Source organism: Podarcis muralis, chromosome 7, assembly GCF_964188315.1.
Source record: "Podarcis muralis chromosome 7, rPodMur119.hap1.1, whole genome shotgun sequence".
Classification (NCBI taxonomy): Eukaryota; Metazoa; Chordata; class Lepidosauria; order Squamata; family Lacertidae; genus Podarcis; species Podarcis muralis.
In genome coordinates, this window is record NC_135661.1 from 85,497,927 (window position 1) to 85,523,036 (window position 25,110).

General features: G+C 50.6%; 1 protein-coding gene across 6 annotated transcripts in view; it reads right to left on the minus strand.

Moving 5' to 3' along the window:
• The window catches only part of ACTN4 (actinin alpha 4), a 136,499-nt gene that overhangs the window by 43,291 nt on the left and 68,098 nt on the right, over window positions 1–25,110 (minus strand). For all 6 annotated transcript variants that reach the window (XM_028742070.2, XM_028742068.2, XM_028742066.2 and 3 more), the window contains exons 2-7: window positions 19,170–19,284; window positions 16,711–16,830; window positions 9,190–9,276; window positions 6,230–6,317; window positions 3,460–3,538; window positions 814–895 (exon numbers count right to left, since the gene is read on the minus strand). In XM_028742070.2, coding sequence (XP_028597903.1) covers window positions 814–895; window positions 3,460–3,538; window positions 6,230–6,317; window positions 9,190–9,276; window positions 16,711–16,830; window positions 19,170–19,284 — 571 coding nt within the window. The remainder of the gene's footprint in view (window positions 1–813; window positions 896–3,459; window positions 3,539–6,229; window positions 6,318–9,189; window positions 9,277–16,710; window positions 16,831–19,169; window positions 19,285–25,110) is intronic.

A 25,110-nucleotide genomic window follows, 5' to 3' on the forward strand; every position in this document is an offset into this window, starting at 1 on the left:
CCCTCCTTCTGTAATCCTCATAGCACTCTAGCCCAATGGTTGCCATTAATTTGATTCTGAATTGATTTTAGAATGTATTTCAATTAATTGATTGTGATTTTATGTAAACTGTGTTACTTTTACTGTTGTTAGGCGCTCTGAGCCCGACTTCAGCTGGGGAGGGCGGGATATAAATAAATTTTTATTATTATTATTCTTATAAGGTGGCAGAGTCCTGAGCAAAGAGACTGTACCACTTTGTGTGGAAGAGACTCATTCTTTTGATACTCCGTGTAAAAGCAAAACTCTCCACGCACAAACCCTCCACAGTACACCAGGGACGAAGGCAGCTGGATAAAACCTCTCCCCAAGTTTTCAATTTTCAGGAAGTCGCGAAGAAGGGGAATGTTTGCAATGCGACCGCACCACTTGCAGCCTTAAGCGGTACAGTCCCTTCTGCCTCAGGACTCCGCCGCCTACGATTTCTGCGTCGGGAGTGCGGCAGATCTGATCTGGCAAGTTACTTTGACCCAGAGGAATTTGGGCTTTGCAATTCGGTGTGTGTGTGTGGAGGGGCTGGGACGCTAAGTGCAAGTCAGCTTGACGGAAGGAGCGTCAGCGACTCTCAGCAACGCAGCGAACCCAAGGCAGTGCTCGACAGCTCTTTTGGGCTTCCGTAGCCCAGCCCTACTAAGGGAACTGCAGGACGCGGGGCGGGAAAGGTACTTCAGTGCCAAAAACCTCTTCCTCTGGGAATCGGTTGCATTGCAACGCTGTTACGAAACTTGCTTCTTGGAACCAAACACCCGAGCCCACGCTCCGAGAACAGCTTACCTTCTGCATCCAACATCTTGGGAATGTCGAGGTATTTCTCAGCGACCTCAAAAGCGTTGTTCAGATTCGTGACTGGATCATCCTGGGGAGAATTGGGGGGGGGGTGTCAGAGAGGCACAGCTGTTAGAACTGGTGCCGTCCCAAAGCCGAATCACAACCCTGCCCTGCCAGCTGAGAAGGAACATCTAAAGGAGAAAAGTGTTTCACTGCCTCCCCCTGCCCGCCCCCCCCCAAGCTACTGGATGGATGGCGGCCAACAGATTGAGGTTGAATCCTGACAGAAGTACTGTTTTGGGGGGACAGGGGGTGGGCGGGGGTGGGGGACTCCCTGGTCCTGAATGGGGTAACTGTGCCCCTGAAGGACCAGGTGTGCAGCCTGGGAGTCACTCTGGACTCACAGCTGTCCATGGAGGCGCAGGTCCGTTCTGTGTCCAGGGCGGCTGTCTGCCAGCTCCATCTGGTACGCAGGCTGAGACCCTATCTGCCTGCGGACTGTCTCGCCAGAGTGGTGCATGCTCTGGTTATCTCTCGCTTGGACTACTGCAAAGTGCTCTACGTGGGGCTACCTTTGAAGGTGACCCGGAAACTGCAACTAATCCAGAATGCGGCAGCTAGACTGTTGACTGGGAGCGGCTGCTGATAGCATATAACACCGGTCCTGAAAGATCTTCATTGGCTCCAGTATGTTTCTGAGCACAATTCAAAGTGTTGGTGCTGACCTTTAAAGTCCTAAACGGCCTCGGTCCAGTATACCTGAAGGAGCGTCTCTACCCCCATCGTTCTGCCCGGACACTGAGGTCCAGCGCCGAGGGCCTTCTGGCGGTTCCCTCACTGTGAGAAACCAAGTTACAGGGAACCAGGCAGAGGGCCTTCTCGGTAGTGGCACCCGCTGAGCTGGACCTCAGTGTCTGGGCTGGACGATGGGGGTGGAGACGCTCCTCCAGATATACTGGGCCTTTGAGGCCGTTGAGGGCTTTAAAGTTCAGCACCTTTGTGCTCAGAAAGGGAGCCAATGTAGGTCTTGGGATCCCGGAAGGTGTAATTTAAGGGTGATGGGAGAATTTAGGAGGCTCCTCTTCCCCTCCCAGAGTTACAGCTCCTGCAATTCTTCTTGACGTGGAACTCTTGGAACTGTAGCTTGGTGTGGGGAACGGGGAGAGAAGGAGATTTCCAAACAACACTCAGCACCCTTCACAAACTACAGTTCCCAGAATTCTTTGGGGGAAGCCAGGACTGTACAAAAGTCATGGTACAGGGTGCTTTTAATAATAATAATAATAATAATAATAATAATAATAATAATAATAATAATAATAATAATAATTTATTATTTATACCCCGCCCATCTGGCTGGGCTTCCCCAGCCACTCTGGGCAGCTTCCAAAAGAATATTAAAATACTATAATACATCAAACATTAAAAGCTTCCCGAAACAGGGCTGCCTTCAGATGTCTTCTAAAAGCCTGGTAGTTGTTGTTCTCTCTGACATCTGGTGGGAGGGCGTTCCACAGGGCGGGTGCCACCACCGAGAAGGCCCTCTGTCTGGTTCCCTGTAACTTGGCTTCTTGCAGGGAGGGAACCGCCAGAAGGCCCTTGGAGCTGGACCTCAGTGTCCGGGTAGAACGATGGGGGTGGAGATGCTCCTTCAGATATACTGGACCAAGGTCATTTAGGGGCTTTCAAGGTCAGCACCAACACTTTGAATTGTGCTCGGAAACGTACTGGGAGCCAATGTAGGTCTTTCAAGACCGGTGTTATGTGGTCTCTGCGGCCGCTCCCAGTCACCAGTCTAGCTGCCGCATTCTGGATTAGTTGTAGTTTCCGGGTCACCTTCAAAGGTAGCCCTGCGTAGAGCGCATTGCAGTAATCCAAGCGGGAGATAACCAGAGCATGCACCACTCTGGCGAGACTGTCCGCTGGCAGGTAGGGTCTCAGCCTGCGTACCAGATGGAGCTGGTAAACAGGTGCCCTGGACACAGATTTGACCTGTGCCTCCATGGACAGCTGTGAGTCCAAAATGACCCCCAGGCTGCACACCTGGTCCTTCAGGGGCACAGTTACCCCATTCAGGACCAGGGATGGATGGTGCAAATGCGGCCTTTAATTCCACAAAAGAGCCCTGCAGCCCAATATGAGTGTTAGGGCATTTCACACACCCTCCCAACTACCACCTTGGCTTTCCCTCCATGGCATTTTACCTCAGGGGAAAAGAAATGCTTTGCCACGTTTAACCCTGAGGCCGGTCGCTGCCATTCTCACATTACGGACGAGGAGATTGCAACTCTCCCCAGATTGCCCAGGGAGATCCTGGCTGAAGTGGGATTTGAAGCTGAGATCTCAGGTGGCGCAACAGCTCAGTGCGTCCGGCTGTTAAGCAAAAGGCTGGTGGTTCAAGCCCACTCAGGGATAGCTGCGGGAGAGTTCCTACATTGCAGGGGGTTGGACTAAATGACCGTCCTGGGTCCCTTCCAACTTACAATCCTGTGATCTCACTCAACCCAGTGACTCATGCTCATTTCTGGACTGGATTCTGGGGAGAGCATGTAGGACACAACTAAAAACACAAATAGCAACGCTACTACTACTAAAACTCAATTTCGAGTCCAAAATGAGGGAGGAAGGAAGGAGCTGCTGTCGCCAACATACCTTTCTGAGCTTGTCATACTCAATGAGTTCTGGTCTGTGTCTGTGGATCAAGGCATTAAAAGCAAGGCCGTCTTTCCAGCTGTAAAAAGAAGCCCAAGGATACAGTTAGATTGCTTGGCTGTCCAAGAGGGGAAACTGCGGCTTCGGGGCAGCATTCCTCAAAACTGCAAGGCCCCCCCCCCCTTCGGACAGGAGGGTGCTTTTCAGTACAGTAATGCTGTACTGGTTTTAACACTTGATTGGGAGCCGCCCAGAGTGGCTGGGGAAACTCAGCCAGATGGGCAGGGTATAAATAATAAATTATTTTATATTATTATTATTATTATTATTATTATTATTATTATTATTATACCTCGGGTTAAGTAATTCGTTCAGGAGGTCTGTTCTTAACCTGAAACTGTTCTTAACCTGAAACACCACTTTAGCTAATGGGGCCTCCCGCTGCCACTGCGCTGCCAGCACACAATTTCTGTTCTCATCCTGAAGCAAAGTTCTTAACCAGAGGTACTACTTCTGGGTTAGCGGAGTCTGTAACCTGAAGCATATGTAACCTGAAGCGTATTTAACCTGAGGTACCACTGTATTATTATTATTATTATTATTTTCACAAAAAGGTAGCAAAGAAAGGGCAGAACCACACAAACGTCAAGAGTCACTAAAAGGTAAGAATGCAAGAGCCCTGCTGGGCTGCACTCAGGGTTTGTTCAGTCCAGTGGCCAAGCCACTGGGACACCAACACGCAGGGTCTGAAGCACACAGCCTGTTCCTGCCTATTTCCCTTCAATGTGGGGGTGCTACACAGCCATCACAACCACAGACAACCCGCCCCCCTGCAACCTCCTCCGAGGATTTGCCTGTTCTCCTTCTCAAAGGCATCTAAGCCACCACAACATTATGGGGGTTGCATCCCAAGTGATGCCTCCCGTCAGTATATGGACTCTCCCCACACACCCCGGTGCTAAATCTGTCCTAAGGATTCCCCCAACCCTCCGGAGCAGATCTGGGGCATGCAAGGTAAAGGTAAAGGACACCTGGATAGTTAAGTGCAGTCAAAGGTGACTATGGGGTTGCGGCGCTCATCCCGCTTTCAGGCCAAGGGAGCCAGAGTTTGTCCACAGACAGCTTTCCGGATCATGTGGCCAGCAGGACAAAACTGCTTCTGGTGCAATGGAACACAGTGATGGAAACCAGAGCTCATAGAAACACCGTTTACCTTTCTGCTGCAGTGGTACCTGTTTATCTACTTGTGCTGGCGTGCTTTCGAACTGCTAGGTTGGCAGGAGCTGGGGCAGAGCAACAAGAGCTCACCCCATCATGGGGATTTGAACTACTGACCTTCTGATCGGCAAGCCCAAGAGGCTCAGTGGTTTAGACCACAGCACCACCCTATAGGGCATGCATGGAGTGGGGGAGACGGTGTCCCCATTTCACAAGTGGAAATCCTTGTGTTGATGAGAGGTGTTCCTTGGATTGCTACCCTTTTGCCAGAGAACTCTCCTGAGTCAGTTCCATGCCCTGGGTGGCAGATTTGCCTTCCGCTGACCAGAATCTACTGCCCATTTATTTCAGTGGGTGATTCACTTTTCACCCAGCACATATCATTCCACCAGCCTCTGTCCTCCACTCTCCTCCCCAAGACCCATTATTCCTCAAATATCAATCTAGCCGCGGCCTCTCGTCCGCACAAGATAACCTGCCAGTCTGTTAAAGATTCCCAGCGAGCTACTCCCAGGTCTCTGGCTCAGGCAGGAAGCACAAAGGCCTCTGCTATTTGATGGGCTGGTCTGCTGGATTTTTAATCGGGAGCCGTCCTCCTGAAGCCATTTCTCGCAGCCTTCGAGACGCAGCAAGGCTTTCTGGCCAGAGAGTGGAAATGCTGCCTCTGTGTTTGGGAAAGGCAAGGCCCGGTGCCTCGCAGAATGGCTGTGCCTCGACTGGCCAGAATCATAGAGTTGAAAGGGACGCCATGGGGTCATCCAGCCCAACCCCCTGAAATATAGGGGTAGCAGCTGAAGAATCTCCACTTTTCAAAGGAGCGTGTTCCACTGTCAGAACAGCTTGTGTTTTGTTGGAATCTCCTTTATCGCACTTGGAGTCCATTGGTTCTTAGGTGGGATAGCTCAGCCGGCAGAACACGGAGCTCTGAATCTCAGGGTCAGGGGCAAAATATTCCTGCATTGCAGGGGGTTGGACTAGATGCCCTTTGTGGTACCTCCCAACTCTAAGATTCTTTCACAGTTTGCATCTTACCCTCTAGAGCAGCAGAAAACAAGCTTTGTCCCTCTTCCATGGGACAACCTTTTAGATATTAAAGGTAAAGGTAAAGGGACCCCTGACCATTAGGTCCAGTTGTGGCCAACTCTGGGGTTGCGGCACTCATCTCGCTTTATTGGCCGAGGGAGCCGGCGTACAGCTTCTGGGTCCTGTGGCCAGCACGAATAAGCCGCTTCTGGCGAACCAGAGCAGCTCACGGAAATGCTGTTTACTTTCCCGCCGGAGTGGTACCTATTTATCTACTTGCACTTTGACGTGCTTTCGAACTGCTAGGTTGGCAGGAGCAGGGACCAAGCAACAGGAGCTCCCCCCGTCATGGGGATTCGAACCACCGACCTTCTGATCGGCAAGTCCTAGGCTCTGTGGTTTAACCCACAGCGCCATTCTATCTCTTCTCACTCTCCTCCTTTCCAGTCTAAACATGCCCAGCTTCCTCATCTGCCCCTCCTAAAGGTTGGTTTCCAGGCCCTCGATCGTCTCGGCTCCCCAAGGTTACCTTATGTGGAAGTTCTGTACGTTGACGTTCTTGTAGGGCGCAGTCTTCCTCTGGCACCAGAGCAACAGGCCTTCCTTGGCCGAAGTCTCTGCAGGACGAAGGGGAGAAAGAAGAGAGAGGAGGTGATGGCGCCGTCCTTGGCAGGATGGGTCCCCTGGCATTGGGGGGGCTGAAGCTAAGGCAGCAACAGGAATGGGACGGAGCCAAGACAACATCTCCAAACCTAAGGGTCGAAGGCCAACGTTGCACAAGGCTCTTCCACGGAAGAAAAAGGTGTGCAGAATGCCCCGAGAGATGCATTTCAGGCACTTTGTGCACATGGTCTCCCTAAAACAGTGGTAACTGTCATAAACAAAATTCAACATTGCGTTTTTATACAGGCATTCTCCCGCTTGTGCATGGAACTGGGAAGCAACCCAATAATTCAATTCAAACTGGGAAATGGCAGGAGAGAGCTGGGGAGTCCCCGTGGCTTGCAAGGCACTGAGGTCCAGTACTGAGGGCCTTCTGGCGGTTCCCTCGCTGTGAGAAGCCAAGTTACAGGGAACCAGGCAGAGGGCCTTCTCGGTGGTGGCACCCACCCTGTGGAACGCCCTCCCACCAGATGTCAAAGAGAAGAACAACTACCAGACTTTTAGACGACATCTGAAGGCAGCCCTGCTCAGGGAAGCTTTTAATGTTTAATAGATGGGTGGGGGTATAAATAACAAATTATTATTATAATATTATTAAGGAGACCCTCCCTGGAGCCCAAAGACGATGTGTGCAAGGGCCAGAGGAAGCCCCGAAGAGACTGAAGGCACAGCAGGGCTTTGTTTACACTGCTCAGTCTCCCTGCCTGGCAGCTGATGCGCTAGGTAGCGCAGTACCAGTCTTTCATGCGTCCTCCAGCCTCCTGCCAGCCCCAGAGCTTCAGTTCTAGTTGTGGATATTTCTGGACACAGTATGAGTTGAAGAGAGAGTGACAGAGAGGGTGTCTTAAGGATACAGTGGTGCTTCGCAAGACGAAATTAATTCGTTCCGCGAGTTTTGTCGTCTTGCGATTTTTTTCGTCTTGCGAAGCACGGTGTCGGAAAAGTTTTGGAAAAGCTTCAAAAATCACCAAAGTCTTTAAAAACCTCAAAAAAGGCTACCACACCGCGTTCTATGAGTTGCTCCTCGAAGTCAAGTCGCAACTGTATTAACGGTGTTAAGAAAAAGGAAACAAACTTGCAAGACGTTTCCGTCTTGCGAAGCAAGCCCATACGGAAAATCGTCTTGCGAAGCAGCTCAAAAAACAAAAAACCCTTTCGTCTAGCGAGTTTTCCGTCTTGCGAGGCATTCGTCTTGCGAGGTACCACTGTATTTAGAGGGTGCTCCCCACTTTGTACAATGTCACCTATGCGCATGGGGGCCCAGAACGTAACCCCCACGCAAGTGGGGAGCTGCCTGTTGTTGTGATCTGCCCAGGGACAGATCCAAGCGGGGAACGGTCTTGGGGGAAATGACCCTTTCCTATAAAGCAGCCTCCCCCAAGCTGGCGCCCTCTGGGTGTTTTGGATGATGGGAGGCAGAGTTCAAAACATCCAGAGGGCACCAGCCTGGGGAAGGCTGCAACAAAGCGCTTGCAAAACTAGTACCCTGAAAAGGTACAGGCCCATTTGAGTTTTTGCTAAGAAAAACGCCGCCAGGTGCCCCGAATCCTTAACCCGTGTTTGTTGTCACTTGTGCAGAAGGGAAAGGGGGTTGTTGTGGGGTGGGGCATCTGCAGGGGAGAAGAAGTGGCAAGCGGGATAGGAAGGTGAGCTCACACCCACCCAGCCCACTCCCCAAAATATGGCATGTTTTGTAAAAACATGGGGCGGGAACCTCTCCCCCCGTCGCCCGGCATCGGAACGATGCCCCGATGCCGGGCGGTGGGGCGGGAACCTCGCACCCCGCCGCCGGGCATCGGAACGAGGTCCTGGACCTCTTCTGAAGGCAGGCGGGGGCAAAAGTCTTTGCTCCCCCCGCCTGCCTTCCCGGGACAGCGGAGACTTCTCCGCTGCCCCGGGCGATCTTAAAATGCTGGCGGGTGGGAGCGAAGCGTTCGCTGCCGACCCCCAGCATTTTAAAATCTCCTCGGGGCAGCGGAGACTTCGCTCCCGCCCGCCAGCATTTTAAAATCGCCCCGGGACAGCAGGGGCTTTTAAAATGCTGGCGGTCGGCAGCAAAGCCCTCCTGTCCCCGGAGCTTGCGGGGCGGGAGGTGGGAAGAAGGGCTTTTCTTCCCACCGCCAGCCTTCAGAACAGCCTTCTGAAGGCTGGCAGTGGGAAGAAAAGCCCTTGTCCCCCCCCCCCCAGCCTTCAGAAGAGGTCGGGGGACAGACTGTCCCCGGACCTGGTCTGAAGGCGGTTTCCCTAGGAACGCATTAATTGATTTTCAATGCATTCCTATGGGAAACCGTGCATCGCAAGACGAAAAACTCGCAAGACGAAGAGACTTGCGGAACGAATTAATTTCGTCTTGCGAGGCACCACTGTACTTTTTATATAGTCAATATAGGCACAGAGTTAAATTTTTTAACATTTTCTAATGGTGGTGTGCCTCGAGATTTTTTTCATGAAACAAGTGTGCCTTTGCCCAAAAAAGGTTGGGAAACACTGGCCTAATGGCTGCTTGGCAGGCATTCCCAAGGCAGGTATTTGCCAAGGAGCCTGAGCCACACGCTCAATAAAGTCAGCGAGGGTTATTGCAACCGACTTGAGCAGCTGTATGGTGCATGATTAATTGTCGCTGGTCTAGCGGGAAAGAGGAAGCGGTTGAAGGCGTGGGCACCGTCGTGGATCACCGCAAGTCTGCGGTGCATTGCCGCATGGGCTCCGCCAGCTTCCTCTCCCGTCTATTTAAACGTGCCAGACGTACAGCTGGTGCCGACACGCCAGGAGGAAGGTGCAGAGAGGGCAGGCTGGCGCGCGGCCTGCGGGAACTTGGGCGCTCACCTTCTACGGAGATGTCCTGGATGGCGAATCTGAGGATGATGGTCCAGATCATGCCGAGGGTCATCTTTGCGTTGCCATCGACGATTTCTGGAAGCAGACGGGAAGGGCGTTAAGGGAGGGAGGCTGGCTCTGTTCTGGATCAGCTCACGCTTCGGCCAGAAAGCGGGCAACTTGCATAGCTCAGTTGATCAGAGAGTGGTGCTGATTATGCCAAGGTTGCAGGTTTGACCTCCAGGGTCCTTTTCAACTCTATGATTTATGCTGAAAGTTCCCAGGCGAACACACGGTTCAGAAAGGACACATGTGCCAAGGAGCTGACACTGAGTTGTGGCACTGTGATGCGTTCCCACTGCACACCCCTAGGGGTCTGGCGGTGTGTGTGTCCCCTGACGCAACACTCGCAGTTTGGAACACCCTGCCTGCCGATACCAGGCAGGTACCACCAGTTCATTGTACAGGGATAGCCTGTTCAACTTGCAAAACGTTCGGAAACCAAGGCACGACATCCAATTGGCTGCAGGAAACTCCTGCAGTTTAGTTAAACTAAACAGTTTAATTGTTGAATTAAACTAAATAGCTTTAATTGGATTTTGAGCAATTCATTGTTACTGTTTTGAATATCATTGTGCAAACTGCTATTCTGAATAATGCTTTTCACGGGGGGGGGGGGGCACTGGGGATGAGCTTGTGGAACCAAGGGGGCTTTGAAGGGGAAAAGTCTGGGAACCCCTGACATAGACAACACTGATCTGGACGGGCTCATTGTTCAACTCTGACTAAGGAAGCTCCCTAAGTTCCTCCCTGTTCTGCAAATCTTAGTACAGTGGTACCTCGGTTTTTGAGCGTCTTGGAAGTCGAACGTTTCAGCTTTCGAATCCAGAAAACCTGGAAGTAACTGCTTCAGTTTTTGAACACTTTCTGGAAACTAAAAACGTGCCACACAGCTTCCGTATTGAGTTTTCTGGATGTAAACCCTTCCAGAAATACATGCTTCGGTTTTTGAATGTTTCGGAAGTCGAACAGTCTTCTGGAATGGATTACGTTCGGAAACCGAGGTTGCACTGTACAGTGGTACCTCGGGTTAAGTACCGTATTTTTCACTCTATAAGATGCACCAGACCACAAGACGCACCTAGTTTTTGGAGGAGGAAAACAAGAAAAAAAATATTCTGAATCTCAGAAGCCAGAACAGCAAGAGGGATTGCTGCACAGTGAAAGCAGCAATCCCTCTTGCTGTTCTGGCTTCTGGGATAGCTGCGCAGCCTGCATTCGCTCCATAAGATGCACACACATTTCCCCTTACTTTTTAGAAGGGAAAAAGTGAGTCTTATAGAGCAAAAAATATGGCACTTAATTCGTTCTGGAGGTCCGTTCTTAACCTGAAACTGTTCTTAACCTGAAGCACCACTTTAAGCGAATGGGGCCTCCTGCTGCCGCCGCACCGCCGGAGCACGATTTCTGTTCTCATCCTGCAGCAAATTTCTTAACCCGAGGTAATATTTCTGTGTTAGCGAAGTCTGTAACCTGAAGCGTATGTAACCTGAAGCGTATGTAACCCGAGGTACCGCTGTACTGGTTTGCTTTTCAAAAGCAAGTTTCTAGGCCTTATGGTGCAAAATATACATTTGGTAGCACAGGGGCAATGTAGTCTGAGTTCTCCGAAGTCAGGCGGTGGGCTGATTAAAGTTTCCAATGACTGCAGGCAGGGCCTCGGTGCTGTGTGTAGGTCCTGGCAGCTCCCAAAGGGGAGAAGCGGCTGCATAAATGATGCAAAGGAACAGGAACTGCAGGATTATGCAAAGGGAGAGCAACTGTGCAAAATCTGCTCCGTTTGCATGATTTGGGCAAGCTGCAGGTTTGCCGGGACACAGAACTGTTTTGTGTCGTGTTGCTGGAGCACAGGCTACAGACTGGCTTTGTACTCTTGAACCACCCAGGAAGCCTTTCTCCGTTGCAATCTGTGCCTTTTTTGCCTTCCGCCAGCAGACACAATGGAGGGGGAGACTGGATTCCCCACCCCACCCCCGGCCACTGAGAAGATTAACAAGAGATGCTGCAGGACAAGTGGCCGGCAGGAGTTGCTTGCGGTCGCTGGGAGAAGCAGAGAGCAGAATTCCCAATTCGGATTCCTTTATTCGCCATCAGGCCGCCCGGAAGCAAGAGTTAATTCCTTTGCTCTCTTAACCAGCGCAAATCAAATCATGGCTAAGCTCATAATGGCCTATATATCTGCGACTTACTGTACTCTGCTTTTGACTGTATTGTGCTTATTTGTTAATTCCATGGAAATTCCAGTACGTTTCCGAGCACAATTCAAAGTGTTGGTGCTGACCTTTAAGGCCCTAAACGGCCTCAAAGGCCCAGTATACCTGAAGGAGCGTCTCCACCCCCATTATTCTGCCCGGACGCTGAGGTCCAGCGCTGAGGACCTTCTGGCGGTTCCTTCGCTGCGAGAAGCCAAGCTACAGGGGACCAGGTAGAGGGCCTTCTCGGTAGTGGCACCCGCCCTGTGGAACGCCCTCTCATCAGATGTCAAAGAGAAAAAGAACTACCAAACTTTTAGAAGACATCTGAAGGCAGGCCTGTTTAGGGAAGCTTTTAATGTTTAATAGGTTATTGTATTTTAGTGTTTTGTTGGAAGCCGCCCAGAGTGGTTGGGGAAACGCAGCCAGATGGGCGGGGTATAAATAATAAATTACTATTATTATTATTATTATTATTATTATTATTATTATTATTAAAAACCTGAAAATATTCCTCCCCCCGCAAAAAAGGGGGGAAACTGCAAGCGTTAAAATTTGGTCCCCTAATCTTAACATGCTAAAATTGTGCAAAAGATGAGCAACGTTCTGGATCTCCCTGGCTGGACAGAGCAATCTCCCTCCAGCAGTCGCTGCAGGTGGAAAACCTGCAGCCCAAGCGCAGAATTTGCAAGCGCTCAGAAGCACAAAGGCTCAGAAGTCGAAACAGCACAGAAGGTGCTGAGCAGAGACGCCAAAGGGTGTCACTCTGGGGAGGGGTGTGTGCAGGAGCAGAGAGGGCGCCGGGCTTGATGAGCCTCCTTTTCTGTAACCGGAGATGCCACACCCGATGCGCCAAGAGGGCACTTGTCAGAACATGCGCTGGTTTCAAGGACAGCTCCCTTTCCCAGGTTAGGTCCCTGAAGGCAGGGTGTCGGAGCGCTGGGGAAGCTCCGGAAAGCTGGATTCAGCTCGCCTGGTCTGGTGCTTCCAGAAAGGACACGATGGCATCGAAGAGAGATTTGCCACGGGTGCAAACCCTGAAGCAACCGTCCCCCTCGGATAAATAACTGGAGGTGGGCGGGGGCCTTGCATCTGCAGCTGGCAAAGAAGAGCCTGAGGACACAAGCTTGCTGGATCAGGTCAGGGGTCTCCAACATGGTGCTCACTAACCACAGCACCCCCATTTAGGAGAAGCTGGATGCCAAAGGGGCCAATATTAAGGGTTTTTGCTCCAGGGAGCTGAATATTTTCCTTGAAAGAGGGTTGCCCGTTTCGGGGGAATTTTCTGCCTCAGTCTTTCTTCTGTAAAATGGGTATGCTGCAGCGCTCAACGGTTTCTTAGAGATGTTTGGCAGTGGGTCTCTCCCCCAGGAGGTTTTAGCCTCTCCTCCCTTGGAGGTTTATAAGCAGAGGTTGGACGGCCACCTGCCATGGACGCTAGAGCTGAGATCCCTGCGTTGAAAGGGGTTGGACTGGATGACCCTCAGGGTCCCTTGCAACTCTACAACTCCACAATAGGATTAGGGTAATCTGGTCCCAGCCAACATTCAGACGGAAGCCAGCTAGAGTGCCTTCGGGAAGCTCAGAAAAAGATCATGAGGACGGATGGCCTTTCCAACTAATCTCCAGCTACCAGGACACTGTCTCCGAACAAGTAGCTTGCATTCGGTTTCAAAACATTGGAAGAGCCTGCAGGATGAGGCCAATGGTCCATCAAGTCCAGCATCCTGATCTCACTGTGGCTGACACTGGAGAACCTACATCAAAAACTGAAATTGAAATACCGTATTTTTCGCTCCATAAGGCGCACGTTTTCCCTCCTAAAAAGTAAGGGGAAATGTGTGTGCGTCTTATGGAGCGAATGCAGGTGGAGGCAGGCGGGAAAAGCCCCCGTGGCTCTTGCGGGCTTTTCCCCAAGAGGGAGAAGGGACTGGCTGGCCGCGTCAGACCCTTCTCCCGCCTCGTGGAAAAGCCCGCAGGAGCCGCTCATCCTTTAAAGAGCGCACGGCTCTTGCTGGCTTTTGTGGGAGGTGGGGGAAGGGACAGAGGGCAGCCCCACCTCCCGGAAAAGCCCCCAAGAGCAGCACTCCCTTTCACTAGCAGCGTGGAGCGTGTGTGCAGTTCTTGGGGGCTTTTCCCCCGAGGAGGGAGAAGCCTGCAAGCGCCGTACACATGCTCCACGTGGCTCGTGAAAGGGAGCACTGAGCAGAGCCTGGTGTGCATACAGGCTCTGCTCAGCGCTCCCTTTAAAAATATTTTTTTTCTTGCATTCCCCTTCTAAAAACTAGGTGCGTCTTATGGAGCGAAAAATACGGTGCTTTATTGTCACTTGTACACAGTGAGATTACACAAGCACCCCACACTCAGCTCTCTTAGTCTTAATTCCCCTCTTTTACTCTCTCTCTCTCTCTCACACACACACACACACACACACCAAACCCGAAAGTCAGTTGCCCTTTTGTTATCTTTTCATTCAGCAGCCTAACAGTCCACGGATACAGCACGTTTCTGAGCACAATTCAAAGTGTTGGTGTTGACCTTTAAAGCCCTAAACGGCCTCAAAGGGCCAGTATACCTGAAGGAGTGTCTCCACCTCCATCGTTCAGCCCAGACACTAAAGTCCAGCGCCGAGGGCCTTCTGGCGGTTCCCTCATAGCGAGAAGTGAGGTTACAAGGAACCAGGTAGAGGGCTTTCTCGGTAGTGCCGCCCGTTTCCGTGTGGTGCTCTGGTTCGCCAGAAGCGGCTTAGTCATGCTGGCCACATGACCCGGAAGCTGTACGCCGGCTCCCTCGGCCAATAAAGCGAGATGAGCGCCGCAACCCCAGAGTCGGTCACGACTGGACCTAATGGTCAGGGGTCCCTTTACCCTTACGAAGAGCCTGCTGGATCAGTCCAGCATCCTGTTCTCACAGGGGCCAGCCAGATGCCTCGATGACAAACCAACAAGCTGGATTCGAGCAAAAGAACGCTCCCTCTTTTGTCTAAATCCCGACTGGGACGCAGGCAGTGTGTGAAAACCCACCAGGACCTTGTGTTTGTCTGTGATCTGTAAGACCCCCCGGCACTGTTTGAGGAGAGGTCTTTTTCCTAGCGCAAGCCACATCCAGGGCAGGGAGCCCCCCCGGAAGAAGGAACTGCAGAGCTGAGGGTTGGGTGGGTGAAAAAATCCAGCGGCCAAGAATTTGGGGGATTTTTGTTTGCTTGTTTCAAAGCGTGTAACGTATTTATTGCCAGCGTATAAATCTGGCAAGGCTCAAAGGGATATCGGTCACAGAAGCTCAGAACAATAACGGCAAGTATTTGGATGGGGGGGGGGGTGTATCACTGGATGCAATTAAGTTCAGAAGAGCCAACCGTATGCTCCCAGCTGACCAGCTGCAGGAAAATGAATCTTGCCCTGGGCAAATGGCTCCATGGCTGCCCTGATGGCGCTCTCTCTTCCTCTGTGTGTGTGTGTGTGTGTGTGTGTGTGTGTGTGCGCGCGCGCGCGCATTGCTCTTTCCAGCTCCCAAACTACTTTTCAAATTGCCTTGACGATATCTGCAGACACAGAGAGCAGGGAGATCGGAGGATACTGCTCTCTTTCCAGAGAGCTTGTTCAGGACCTGCAGCTGCAGCCAATCGGACTTACATGCACCGTGGGAGATTACACTAAAGCTGCTCTGTTTAGGGTTACACACACTAAGGAAATGCTCTGTGGGCACAGAATTCAGCTCTGTGATTTATATAAATCGGGACATTGTCCAGCATCTCTGCATCATGCATTCCGGTTTCGCGAGTCACGGGGAAGGGCAAGGAGGGCACAGGGCACAGGAAACGTTACTCAGCAGCTCCTCCCCACTTCCGAGATGTGGCCTGCACATTTTTAAGCGTTTCGAAAGATAAGAAGACTCGGGCCCCAAAGGCCCACATGGTCCAGCCTCCTATTCCCACGATGGTCAAACCAGGTGCCTATGAAAAGTCTGCAAGCAGGATCTGAGCGCGACAGCCCTTCCCCAACCTGCAGTCCGCCTCCACCTGTGTCCTAGCAGATGGAAATCTCTTTAGCAGGAGATCCAGCTGCCCCAGAGCTGGGGAACGGGTGACTCTCCAACTCCCTTCATCATCCCTGATTCCGCAGGGTGGGTGAGGCAGGAGTTGCAATCCATCAGAATCTGAAGGGCTGCAGGTTTCTAGCCCCCTGTTCTGTCTAATATATAATAATAATAATTTATATCCCGCCCTCCCCAGCCAAAGCCCGGCTAACAACAGTAAAAATAGCACGCTTTACATAAAAATGCATTTCCCGACCTTTCAACTTGCTTTGCCATTCTCTTTTTTGCATTTTATTCTGCACAACCACCGTGTGAAGTGTTGGGAAAGACTGTGATTGTGTGTGTTGTGTGTGTGTACACGACTTGGCCCACTCGACCTTTATAAGGATTTGAACTCAGTTTTGTTTGATCCAAGCACAATACCTCTCTTATGCCACACTGTCTCTCCAAACAGATCAACAGAGCACATTTGACAGGTGAAAGTCAAGCTTTTAATGTTTGATGTTTGATTGTATTTTTAATTTTTTTTTTGGAAGCTGCCCAGAGCAGATGGGATATAAATTATTATTATTATTATTATTATTATTATTATTATTATTATTATTATTATTATTATTATTTTCCTTGTAGGTGCAGCTACTGATGCAACAAGCCGCACTGTTCTCAACGGCAGAATTTACAGTATTTTTTGCTCTATAAGACTGACTTTTTCCCTCCTAAAAAGTAAGGGGAAATGTGTGTGCGTCTTACGGAGCGAATGCAGGCTGCGCAGCTATCCCAGAAGCCAGAACAGCAAGAGGGTTTGCTGCTTTCACTGCGCAGCGATCCCTCTTGCTGTTCTGGCTTCTGGGATTCAGAATATTTTCCCCTTGTTTTCCTCCTCCAAAAACTAGGTGAGTCTTGTGGTCTGGTGCATCTTATAGAGCGAAAAATATGGTAAGTGGCATTATGCTGTATTGTATTTTTTTATTTTTTTCCTTTTTTCTATTTTTTTCCTGTTTTATCTTTTGTTTGTTTTTGTTACTGTTAATTCTTTTGTATTATGCTCGTTTACTGAAAATAATAAATATTATTTGGGGGGGAAAGATGATTTTAGAAAGTAGAAGGGAGGAGGTCCCTGCCCCGAGAGGCCTCCAATCACAGACAACTCACAATAAACAGCTTGCGGCGTTTTGTGAAACGGGCACGGCGTTATCGCCGGGAGAGGCTTGAAAGAACAGCACCCCAACCCGCGCAATCTCACCTTCAGCTCCTATGGAAACCAGCTTGACTCCTTTGCTTGCGATGAAATCGAGAGCTTTGTTCACGTTGTTGATCTTGTGCACCCTCATCTTTCCTCTCTCCGGTTTCGGTAACCGCTCCCCTGCAGAAGCAGAAAGAAGAGAGGGGCTGGTTGGTTGGTTGAAGGAGCAGATCGGATTGAAAGAAAAAGCACAAAAGTGAGCTTCCTTTTCGCATCAGATGCAAGCTCAGCAAGACACAAAGGAAGTCTGTGGCTCCTGCAGGACAAACACCTTTCTTGTCCAAAGAGGAACAGATTTTTTTCTCTCTTTTGGTTTCCTAAGTTACTCCAGGTTGAATTCTCTTTAGCAGTCATCCGTCTCTCCAAAGGGAGAAGAAGCTGACATTTGGGTCAGGTTTCCCAGCGTGTAAGCCTATTCAAGCACCGGAGTGAGGCAAAAATATTGAACCAAGGGGGGGGGGGGTGTTGAGAGGGAGCTGGTGTGAATGGGTCAAAATGGGGTTAACAAGGCACCAGATGGCCCAGCAGCCTCCAGCCACCCCAAAAATCAGTTTAAACCCCAACTGTGAAATTATTCAGATTAACAAGGTTTGCATGGTTAATTCAGAGTTAAGAACTGGACAGAGTATGGGTATGGAAAGAGTACAATATGCCTTGTCTATTTGTTCTCCCAGTCGAAAGCCACGTTCTTCCAACCAGCCCCCTGGAAAAGCAACTGACTTGTGAATTACAGTGGTACCTCGGGTTACATATGCTTCAGGTTCCATACGCTTCAGGTTACAGACTCAGAAATAGTGCTTCAGGTTAAGAACTTTGCTTCAGGATGAGAACAGAAATTATGCTCCAGCGGCACGGCGGCAGCAGGAGGTCCCATTAGCTAAAATGGTGCTTCAGGTTAAGAACAGTTTCAGGTTAAGAACGGACCTCTGGAACCAATTAAGTACTTAACCCGAGGTACCACTGTACAAGGATTGCAAGCTCTCCAAAGACATGCTCTACAGCAGGCTATATAGGCAAACTTGGTCCTCCAGATGTTTTGGGACTACAACTCCCATCATCCCTTGCCACTGGTCCTGTTAGCTAGGGATGATGGGAATTGTAGTCCCAAAACATCTGGAAGGCCAGGTTTGCCTATGCCTGCTCTACAGGGAGCTGCCTTCAGGCAAAAGGCCTGTTGGCAGACCAGCTGTGCGTTACAAAGATGTCTGCAAACATGACATGACAGCTGGCAACATCAGCCTTGCCCTTGCAGACGACCGCAGTGCCTGGAGACAGGCAAGACAGGTTGTGTATCCGCAGCAGCGACCAGAGGAGGAATAACCAGAATGAGCGCAGAGAGAAGAAACGGCAAGGTGTGTCTGCAGCAGCACAACAGGATGCCTTACTCTGCCCCAGCTGCAACAAAACATGTCTCTCCCTCATCGGTCTCTGCAGCGCCAGCAGGAGCTGTAATTCTCCAGTGGTCTGACTTCACCCACAAAGGTGCGCCAGTCCCTTGTCCCCTGAGACAGATGGATGCCAACAACAAACAGGCCGTGGGGCCACTGGTATGATCCCAGGGCTGATGCATCATCTCCCGCCATCTTAGGACATGGGTAGGCAAACTAAGGCCTGCATCCGGCCCAATTGCCTTCTCAATCCAGCCAGTGGACAGTCTGGGAATCAGTGTGTTTTTACATGAGTAGAATGTGTCCTTTTATTTAAAATATATCTCTGGGTTATTTGTGGGGCCTGACTGGTGTTTTTACATGAGCAGAATGTGTGCTTTTATTTAAAATGCATCTCTGGGTTATTTGTGGGGCCTAACTGGTGTTTTTATGGGACCCGGGTGGCGCTGTGGGTAAAAGCCTCAGCGCCTAGGGCTTGCCGATTGAAAGGTCGGCGGTTCGAATCCCCGCGGCGGGGTGCGCTCCCGTTGCTCGGTCCCAGCGCCTGCCAACCTAGCAGTTCGAAAGCACCCCCGGGTGCAAGTAGATAAATAGGGACCGCTTTATAGCGGGAAGGTAAACGGCGTTCCGTGTGCTGCGCTGGCTCGCCAGATGCAGCTTTGTCACACTAGCCACGTGACCTAGAAGTGTCTGCGGACAGCGCTGGCTCCCGGCCTCTTGAGTGAGATGGGCGCACAACCCTAGAGTCTGTCAAGACTGGCCCGTACGGGCAGGGGTACCTTTACCTTTAACTGGTGTTTTTACATGAGCAGAATGTGTCCTTTTATTTAAAATGCATCTCTGGGTTATTTGTGGGGCATAGGAATTCGTTCATTCCCCCCCCCCAAAAAAATATAGTCCAGCCCCCCACAAGGTCTGAGGGACAGTGGACCGGCCCCTGCTGAAAAAGTTTGCTGACCCCTGTCTTAGGATGTTGAGAATGACTGCTCAAAACTCAAACTTGCCGCAGAGCTAAAAGGCGGTCTTGAAACGTGCCAATCAACAGCCCCTGCAGGTCCTTCTGACCCTCACCTGAAATGACCTCCAGCAGCAACATGAGCTTCAGGCCATCACGGAAATCTTCGTCGATGTTCTCAATCTGCGTGCCGGCTTTCCGCAGGTGAGAATTGCACCATGCTGTGAAAGTCTGGGTGGGAGAAAAAGAGGAAAGGTAAGGCTCTGGAATAATAATAATTATTATTATTAATTTTTTTATACCCCGCCCATATAGCTGGGTTTCCCCAACCACTCTGGGCGGCTTCCAACAGAATATTAAAATACAATAACCTATTAAACATTAAAAGCTTCCCTAAACAGGGCTGCCTTCAGATGTCTTATGGACCCTTATAGACGCAAAAGCACTGCAGACTGGTACTGTGGCAGCCCCTCTGGCTCCTTCAAGGCAATATGAGATCCAAGACAAACACAGGCTAACTTGTTTTTTTGGCTCAGGAGGGAGACACGCAGGGAGGTTCAGCTCTCTGTCCTCCGCCCACCCAGGTTCTGACTTCAAATACCGTATTTTTCGCTCTATAAGACGCACCAGACCACAAGACGCACCTAGTTTTTGGAGGAGGAAAACAAGAAAAAAAATATTCTGAATCTCAGAAGCCAGAACAGCAAGAGGGATCGCTGTGCACCGAAAGCAGCAATCCCTCTTGCTGTTCTGGCTTCTGGGATAGCTGCGCAGCCTGCATTCGCTCCATAAGACGCACACACATTTCCCCTTACTTTTTAGGAGGGAAAAAGTGAGTCTTATAGAGCAAAAAATACGGTAGTTATGACTTCGTTCCAAAATTGAGCGGGGCTGCAGTCTGGCTTTCCATGAATCCTCATCACATGAGGCACAGAATCTGGCCTAAAGCCATGGAGCCTGCTTGCTACTGTGACACTTGAAAAACCGCAGGTTTCTAGTCCTCAGGTTCAGAAGCAGCCTGGAAACTTTTTGCCTTTTTAAACACAGCCCAAGGCCTGGCCTTCAGATATTTAAGAAGAAACTTTAACTTTCCTAGTTCCTGCTCCCATCCTTTTGGAAACTTTTGAAATAAAAGGTTCCACAAAGCGCAAAGTGAGCTCCTTCTCTTTCCAGATTGGAAGTTGGACTTCATTTTCGAACAGAATCCAAAATCTTGCTGATCCTAAGTGGAAGGGTGCACAGGGTCTGGCCAACATACCATATTTTTCGCTCTATAGGACGCACTTTTTCCCCTCCAAAAATTAAGGTGAAATGTGTGTGCGTCTTATAGAGCGAATGCAGGCTGCGTGGCTAAGTCCAAAGCCAGAACAGGAAGGCGGAGCGCTGCGGCTGCGCGCAAAGCCTCTGCAGGGCAGCGGGGCGCCTTCACCCCGCTGCCCTGCGGAGGCTACAAAGGCTGTCCCCGAAGCCAGAACAGCGAGACAGTCTCGCTGTTCTAGCTTGGGGATGTTAGCCGCCTGAAGCCTCTAGAGCGCAGCAGGAACTCCCGCTGCGCTCCAGAGGCTTTGGGTGAATGCACCTTGAACGCACCTTGTTTTAGAGGGGGAGAACAAGGGGGGGGGAAATTCCCCCTGTTCTCCCCCTCCTATGGTCCGGTGTGTCCTATAGAGTGAAAAATACGGTAATTCTTGCCCCCATCTTACATGGTGGGCTTCAGTCAAATGCCCCTCACTGTACCAGACCCTCCCACAAGAAAAGGGACAGGTGTGGACTGCCTGCCCCCCAAGAGGAGAGCCGATTCCCACCGTCCATTGCACACAGTCTATTATTATTGCACTCCCAAAAAGAGTAGCTTTGAGTTAGGAAACTTGTTTCTGCAAACTGATTAACGTCTGGCTTTCGATGTGGGCTCTTGGTTGCAGCGGCAAGAAGCAACTGAGCCTCAAAAGGACCCAAACTTGAAGGAGAAAGAAAATTCTGATGAGGAGGGAGATGGGGCTGGTCGATATCTGGTTGTCAACACCACAACATGTCACCAGCTAAACATCACAATATACTGATATATCACAATTTCTGAAATAAGGATGGAGCTATGGAGAGGCACTGGCTGGCTTCGCGGTTTCCCCCACATTGTGATTCTTGTGCGTGTGTGCACACATCATGATTTGTGATATATTGCCAGGTCGAAAAATCATGAAAACGATGTCACAATACGGATTCCAAACACGCGCGCTAAACAGGTGGATGTTTGCACCCAGGCAATCCAAATGCTGCACCCAGAAAAGCTGGATTCTGCGATTAGTATGAAGTACGGACGCTGAACTATTTTGTAGGACCCAATCCGCCATTTTTAGCTACGGCAAATTATTTATTCTGGTTCTGACAAGGGGGAGGGGGAGGAGAGGCAGAAGACACTGAAAAGCCAAGGGAACTATTTAATAATAATAATAATAATAATAAATAATAATAATAATAATACTACAGTGGTGCCCCGCAAGACAAATGCCTCGCAAGACGGAAAACCCGCTAGACGAATGGGTTTTCCGTTTTGGAGGTGCTTCGCAAAACAAATTTCCTATGGGCTTGCTTCGCAAGACGAAAATGTCTTGCGAGTTCCTGCAGGTTTTTTTTCCTCCCCCCCCCCTTTTTGCCAAGCCGCTAAGCCGCTTAACAGCTGATCCGCTAAGCCGCTTAACAGCTGATCCGCTAAGCCGCTTAACAGCTGATCGCTAAGCCGCTTATCAGCTGATCCGCCAAGCCGCTTAACAGCTGATCCGCTAAGCCGCTTATCAGCTGATCCGCTAAGCCCGCTAATAGCGCTAATCCGCTAATGGGCTTGCTTCGCAAGACGAAAAAACCGCAAGACGAAGAGACTCGCGGAACGGATTCTTTTCGTCTTGCGAGGCACCACTGTAATAATAACAACATTTTATTTATATCCCGCCCTCCCCAGCCAAAGCCGGGCTCAGAGCCATCTCTTCAGGTTCCAGGAGGTATTGCCCACAAATCTTTGCCACTATGTGGACCAGAAGCTTGTTTTTCAAAAGAAAAGAGAGATACATGGGAAGGTCATATACTCCTGTATGTACAACTACACTATATGCTCCTTTGGAGTCACACACATTCCAGTCCGTAACAAACCCGGGAAGCAAATTACCCCTGTCATTAGGAATCTTTCCCTCATCGCCACCTCTCCCACTTCCCCTCTCACACACTTTAGATGTGTGGAACTTTATGAACCAAGAGGGAGCAAATGGATAAGGGGAAGCTGAACCAGCATTATCAACTGCGGGGAGCTGCTGAGCCAAAGCGGTCCCTCGACCCCATGCAGAGACAAGCAGCCCCAAAGCGCTTGCTAGCTTGCTAATCGGCCCTGCATTCTAAAAACCCGGCTTGGATGCGCCATCAAGGAATCTCCAATGGTGGGAGGCATCAGCGAGGAATTTGTGATGGCCTGGGACTCGGGCTCGGACTGAGAGACTCAGTCTGCACCAGATCCTTTGCCTCGGGCATCACCTGAACCAAGTCTGGGGCCTGATCCTGAAGAGTCCCAGTCTGTGAGGAGATTTCACCCCTCCCATATCCAAGAATCTGCTGATGTTCTCTGCTGATTCTCCAGAGAGGAGGGGGCAGTTTCTGCTCTCTACTTATTCCGCTCCAGCCTCACATCAAAGTGTTCGAGGGGGGAGAGAGAGAGACTGAGTGTTAGAGTGTTAGAGAGAGATCGTGTGTATAGATAAGGTTGCTGCTAAGAGCAGTGCAGTTCAGCATTTTTCATTTAGACCTCATTTAGCTCTGTACATAGTTGTGTATTATAGTTGTAGATAGAATAAAAGAAGATATTCTACAGAGCTGCTCTCCGAGTCGTTTATGCTCTGCTATACTCTGCTGTGCGACGACTGTCGTCTTGTGGGAGTGAATCCGGTGCTCACAACTCTAAGCTGTGAGTCCACAGCACTTTGACCTGTTCCTGTGCAGAAGGTGGTCTCTGGAAGTGCTACCCAGCTCGCCTAGCCCAGTCAGGGCTGACATGGATGAGTCCAGTTGGTGGCACTGGCTCAAGGGCGATGCTGACAGTCTGCACAGGTTCCCTGCAACAAACACCAGCTGGGCCAAGTCAGGGGCCTGAGCCTGCCCTGGCTCCAGATGTGGAGATGACCTTGTTGCCTTCAGCTGGGCCATCACTTACAGCTGCTCCACTACCGGTTGGGTCAGGGGAGACTGCGGCGGCCCCTGGGTCTAGTAACCCACCAACGTCCCCTGAACTGCAGAGACTAAGGTCTGAGAGAAGGAGAGACCTGAGTACTCGCAGGAGGAGTGCTCGCCTTCGGGCGAAACAGGGAGGTGAGTCGCCGGGGGATCAGGACCAGCCACTACCTTGACAAAGATAAAAGGCTGTTGGACCCTGCCCCAGATTGCGGGAGCAACACTGCTGTATGCCAGAGATCCTGTACCTGTCCTTGCCTGGTTTCCTGCCTTGGCCCTGTCGGACTGACTCCTAGCAGAGTCCTTTGGATTCTGGACCAGTCCTGGACCGTGTTTCACGGGTTACCCCCGGGCCCAGCACAGAATTGCAGCTCACCACTAAATGCGAGAGAAATCCACACCCCCCCCCAAATCTGATGCAAATGCACTCTCTCCTTCCAACCCCTGCACAAATCATGCATATTCCAACCAGTTATGCCCCCCTCTTACTGATATCACAGTGCCAAGGTATCGGGAACAAAGCGGGATACGCTTTGAATGATCGCCTCTTCCGGATGCTGCCAGTAGTGTGTGGCAGGGGGAAGACTCGCTGGCTCACTCAAACTGACACACGCCACCCTCTGAACGCTGCGGCCATCATTTGGAGAGCAGGTGCTCTCCTTGCCGGCGTCAGCCGGCAAGAGAAAGGAAATCCGGCTTCCAGGCAGCTGAGAGGAGGGTGGCAGGTAGGAGAAGCGATTTCTGGGTCACAAAGGGGCTGGTGTGCATGTGTGTGCATATGCACGCGAGGCGAAGCTTCGAGGCAGAGGTGTTTGGAAATGCCTGAGCCCGTGTCAATTCACTGACCACAGGAACGTGGTCCGGAGGTTTTGTTACCACGGACCCCTCGCTGTTCAGCCCCGCTTAGTCCAGGTGACAAGCGCATGGGATTTACAAGGCTCCCTGTACATGCATGTGTAGGGTGGGTGGGTTCTGCACATGGCGACAGCGGTGTGGTTAACAAGGGAGCCGCGAGGGGGTGGTGCCCGGCGTGGCCCTACGTGAGTTTCCCGAGGTTCCTTTGCGAAAGGGAAGCAAGTCAGTGGGGCTCTGGGCGATTCCGAAATTGCATGCGCAGGCTTGCTCAGGGGCCGTCAAGTTTGTCTCCTGGAAGGAGAAACCCAGCAATAGTTTGGGGTTGTGGGAGATGACTAAGGGGCATGTCTCAAATTATGCACGACGTGGGGATGGCAGGCAGAAAGCAGAAGTTTCTGTGTTACACACTCTATCCAAGGAAACTTACGGGCTATAGATTTCGGAGAGGCCAAAAGGAAGGGCTTCTTCACGCCACAGAGTCTGTGGAAATCACTACCGACTGAGATGTGGCAAAAGCCACGGCTGGGATGACACTAAAATGGGTTTTGAATGAGTCACAGAGGAGAGGTCTAGCAATAGCTACTACCCAAGATGGTTAGACTGAACCTCCTTGTTCAGAGTCAATGTACACTCTCCCTCCCCCCCCCCCCCCGTGAATATGGGTTGCCAGTGATGTTTTTTGCCTTCCACAGTTGTTGATGCTGGGCTTTCTGGAGGCATCTGATTGGCTACTTGTGGGAAAAGGCTGCTGGACCTGTGATCTGATCCAATAGGACTGAAGTTCTTATGACAAACGCTCCAGTCCGAGAATATGGATTCTACGGAATTCAAATTTTAATACAACACAAAAGAAATAAAACCAAGCAATAAAAATATTTCTTTAAAAAAACCTATACAGCGTCTAGGAACGGGGCATTATAATTGCTTCAACCAGCAGAAAAAAACATTAAGTCAGTGTTTCTCAAATTTGGGTCTCCACCTGTTGCTGGACTACAA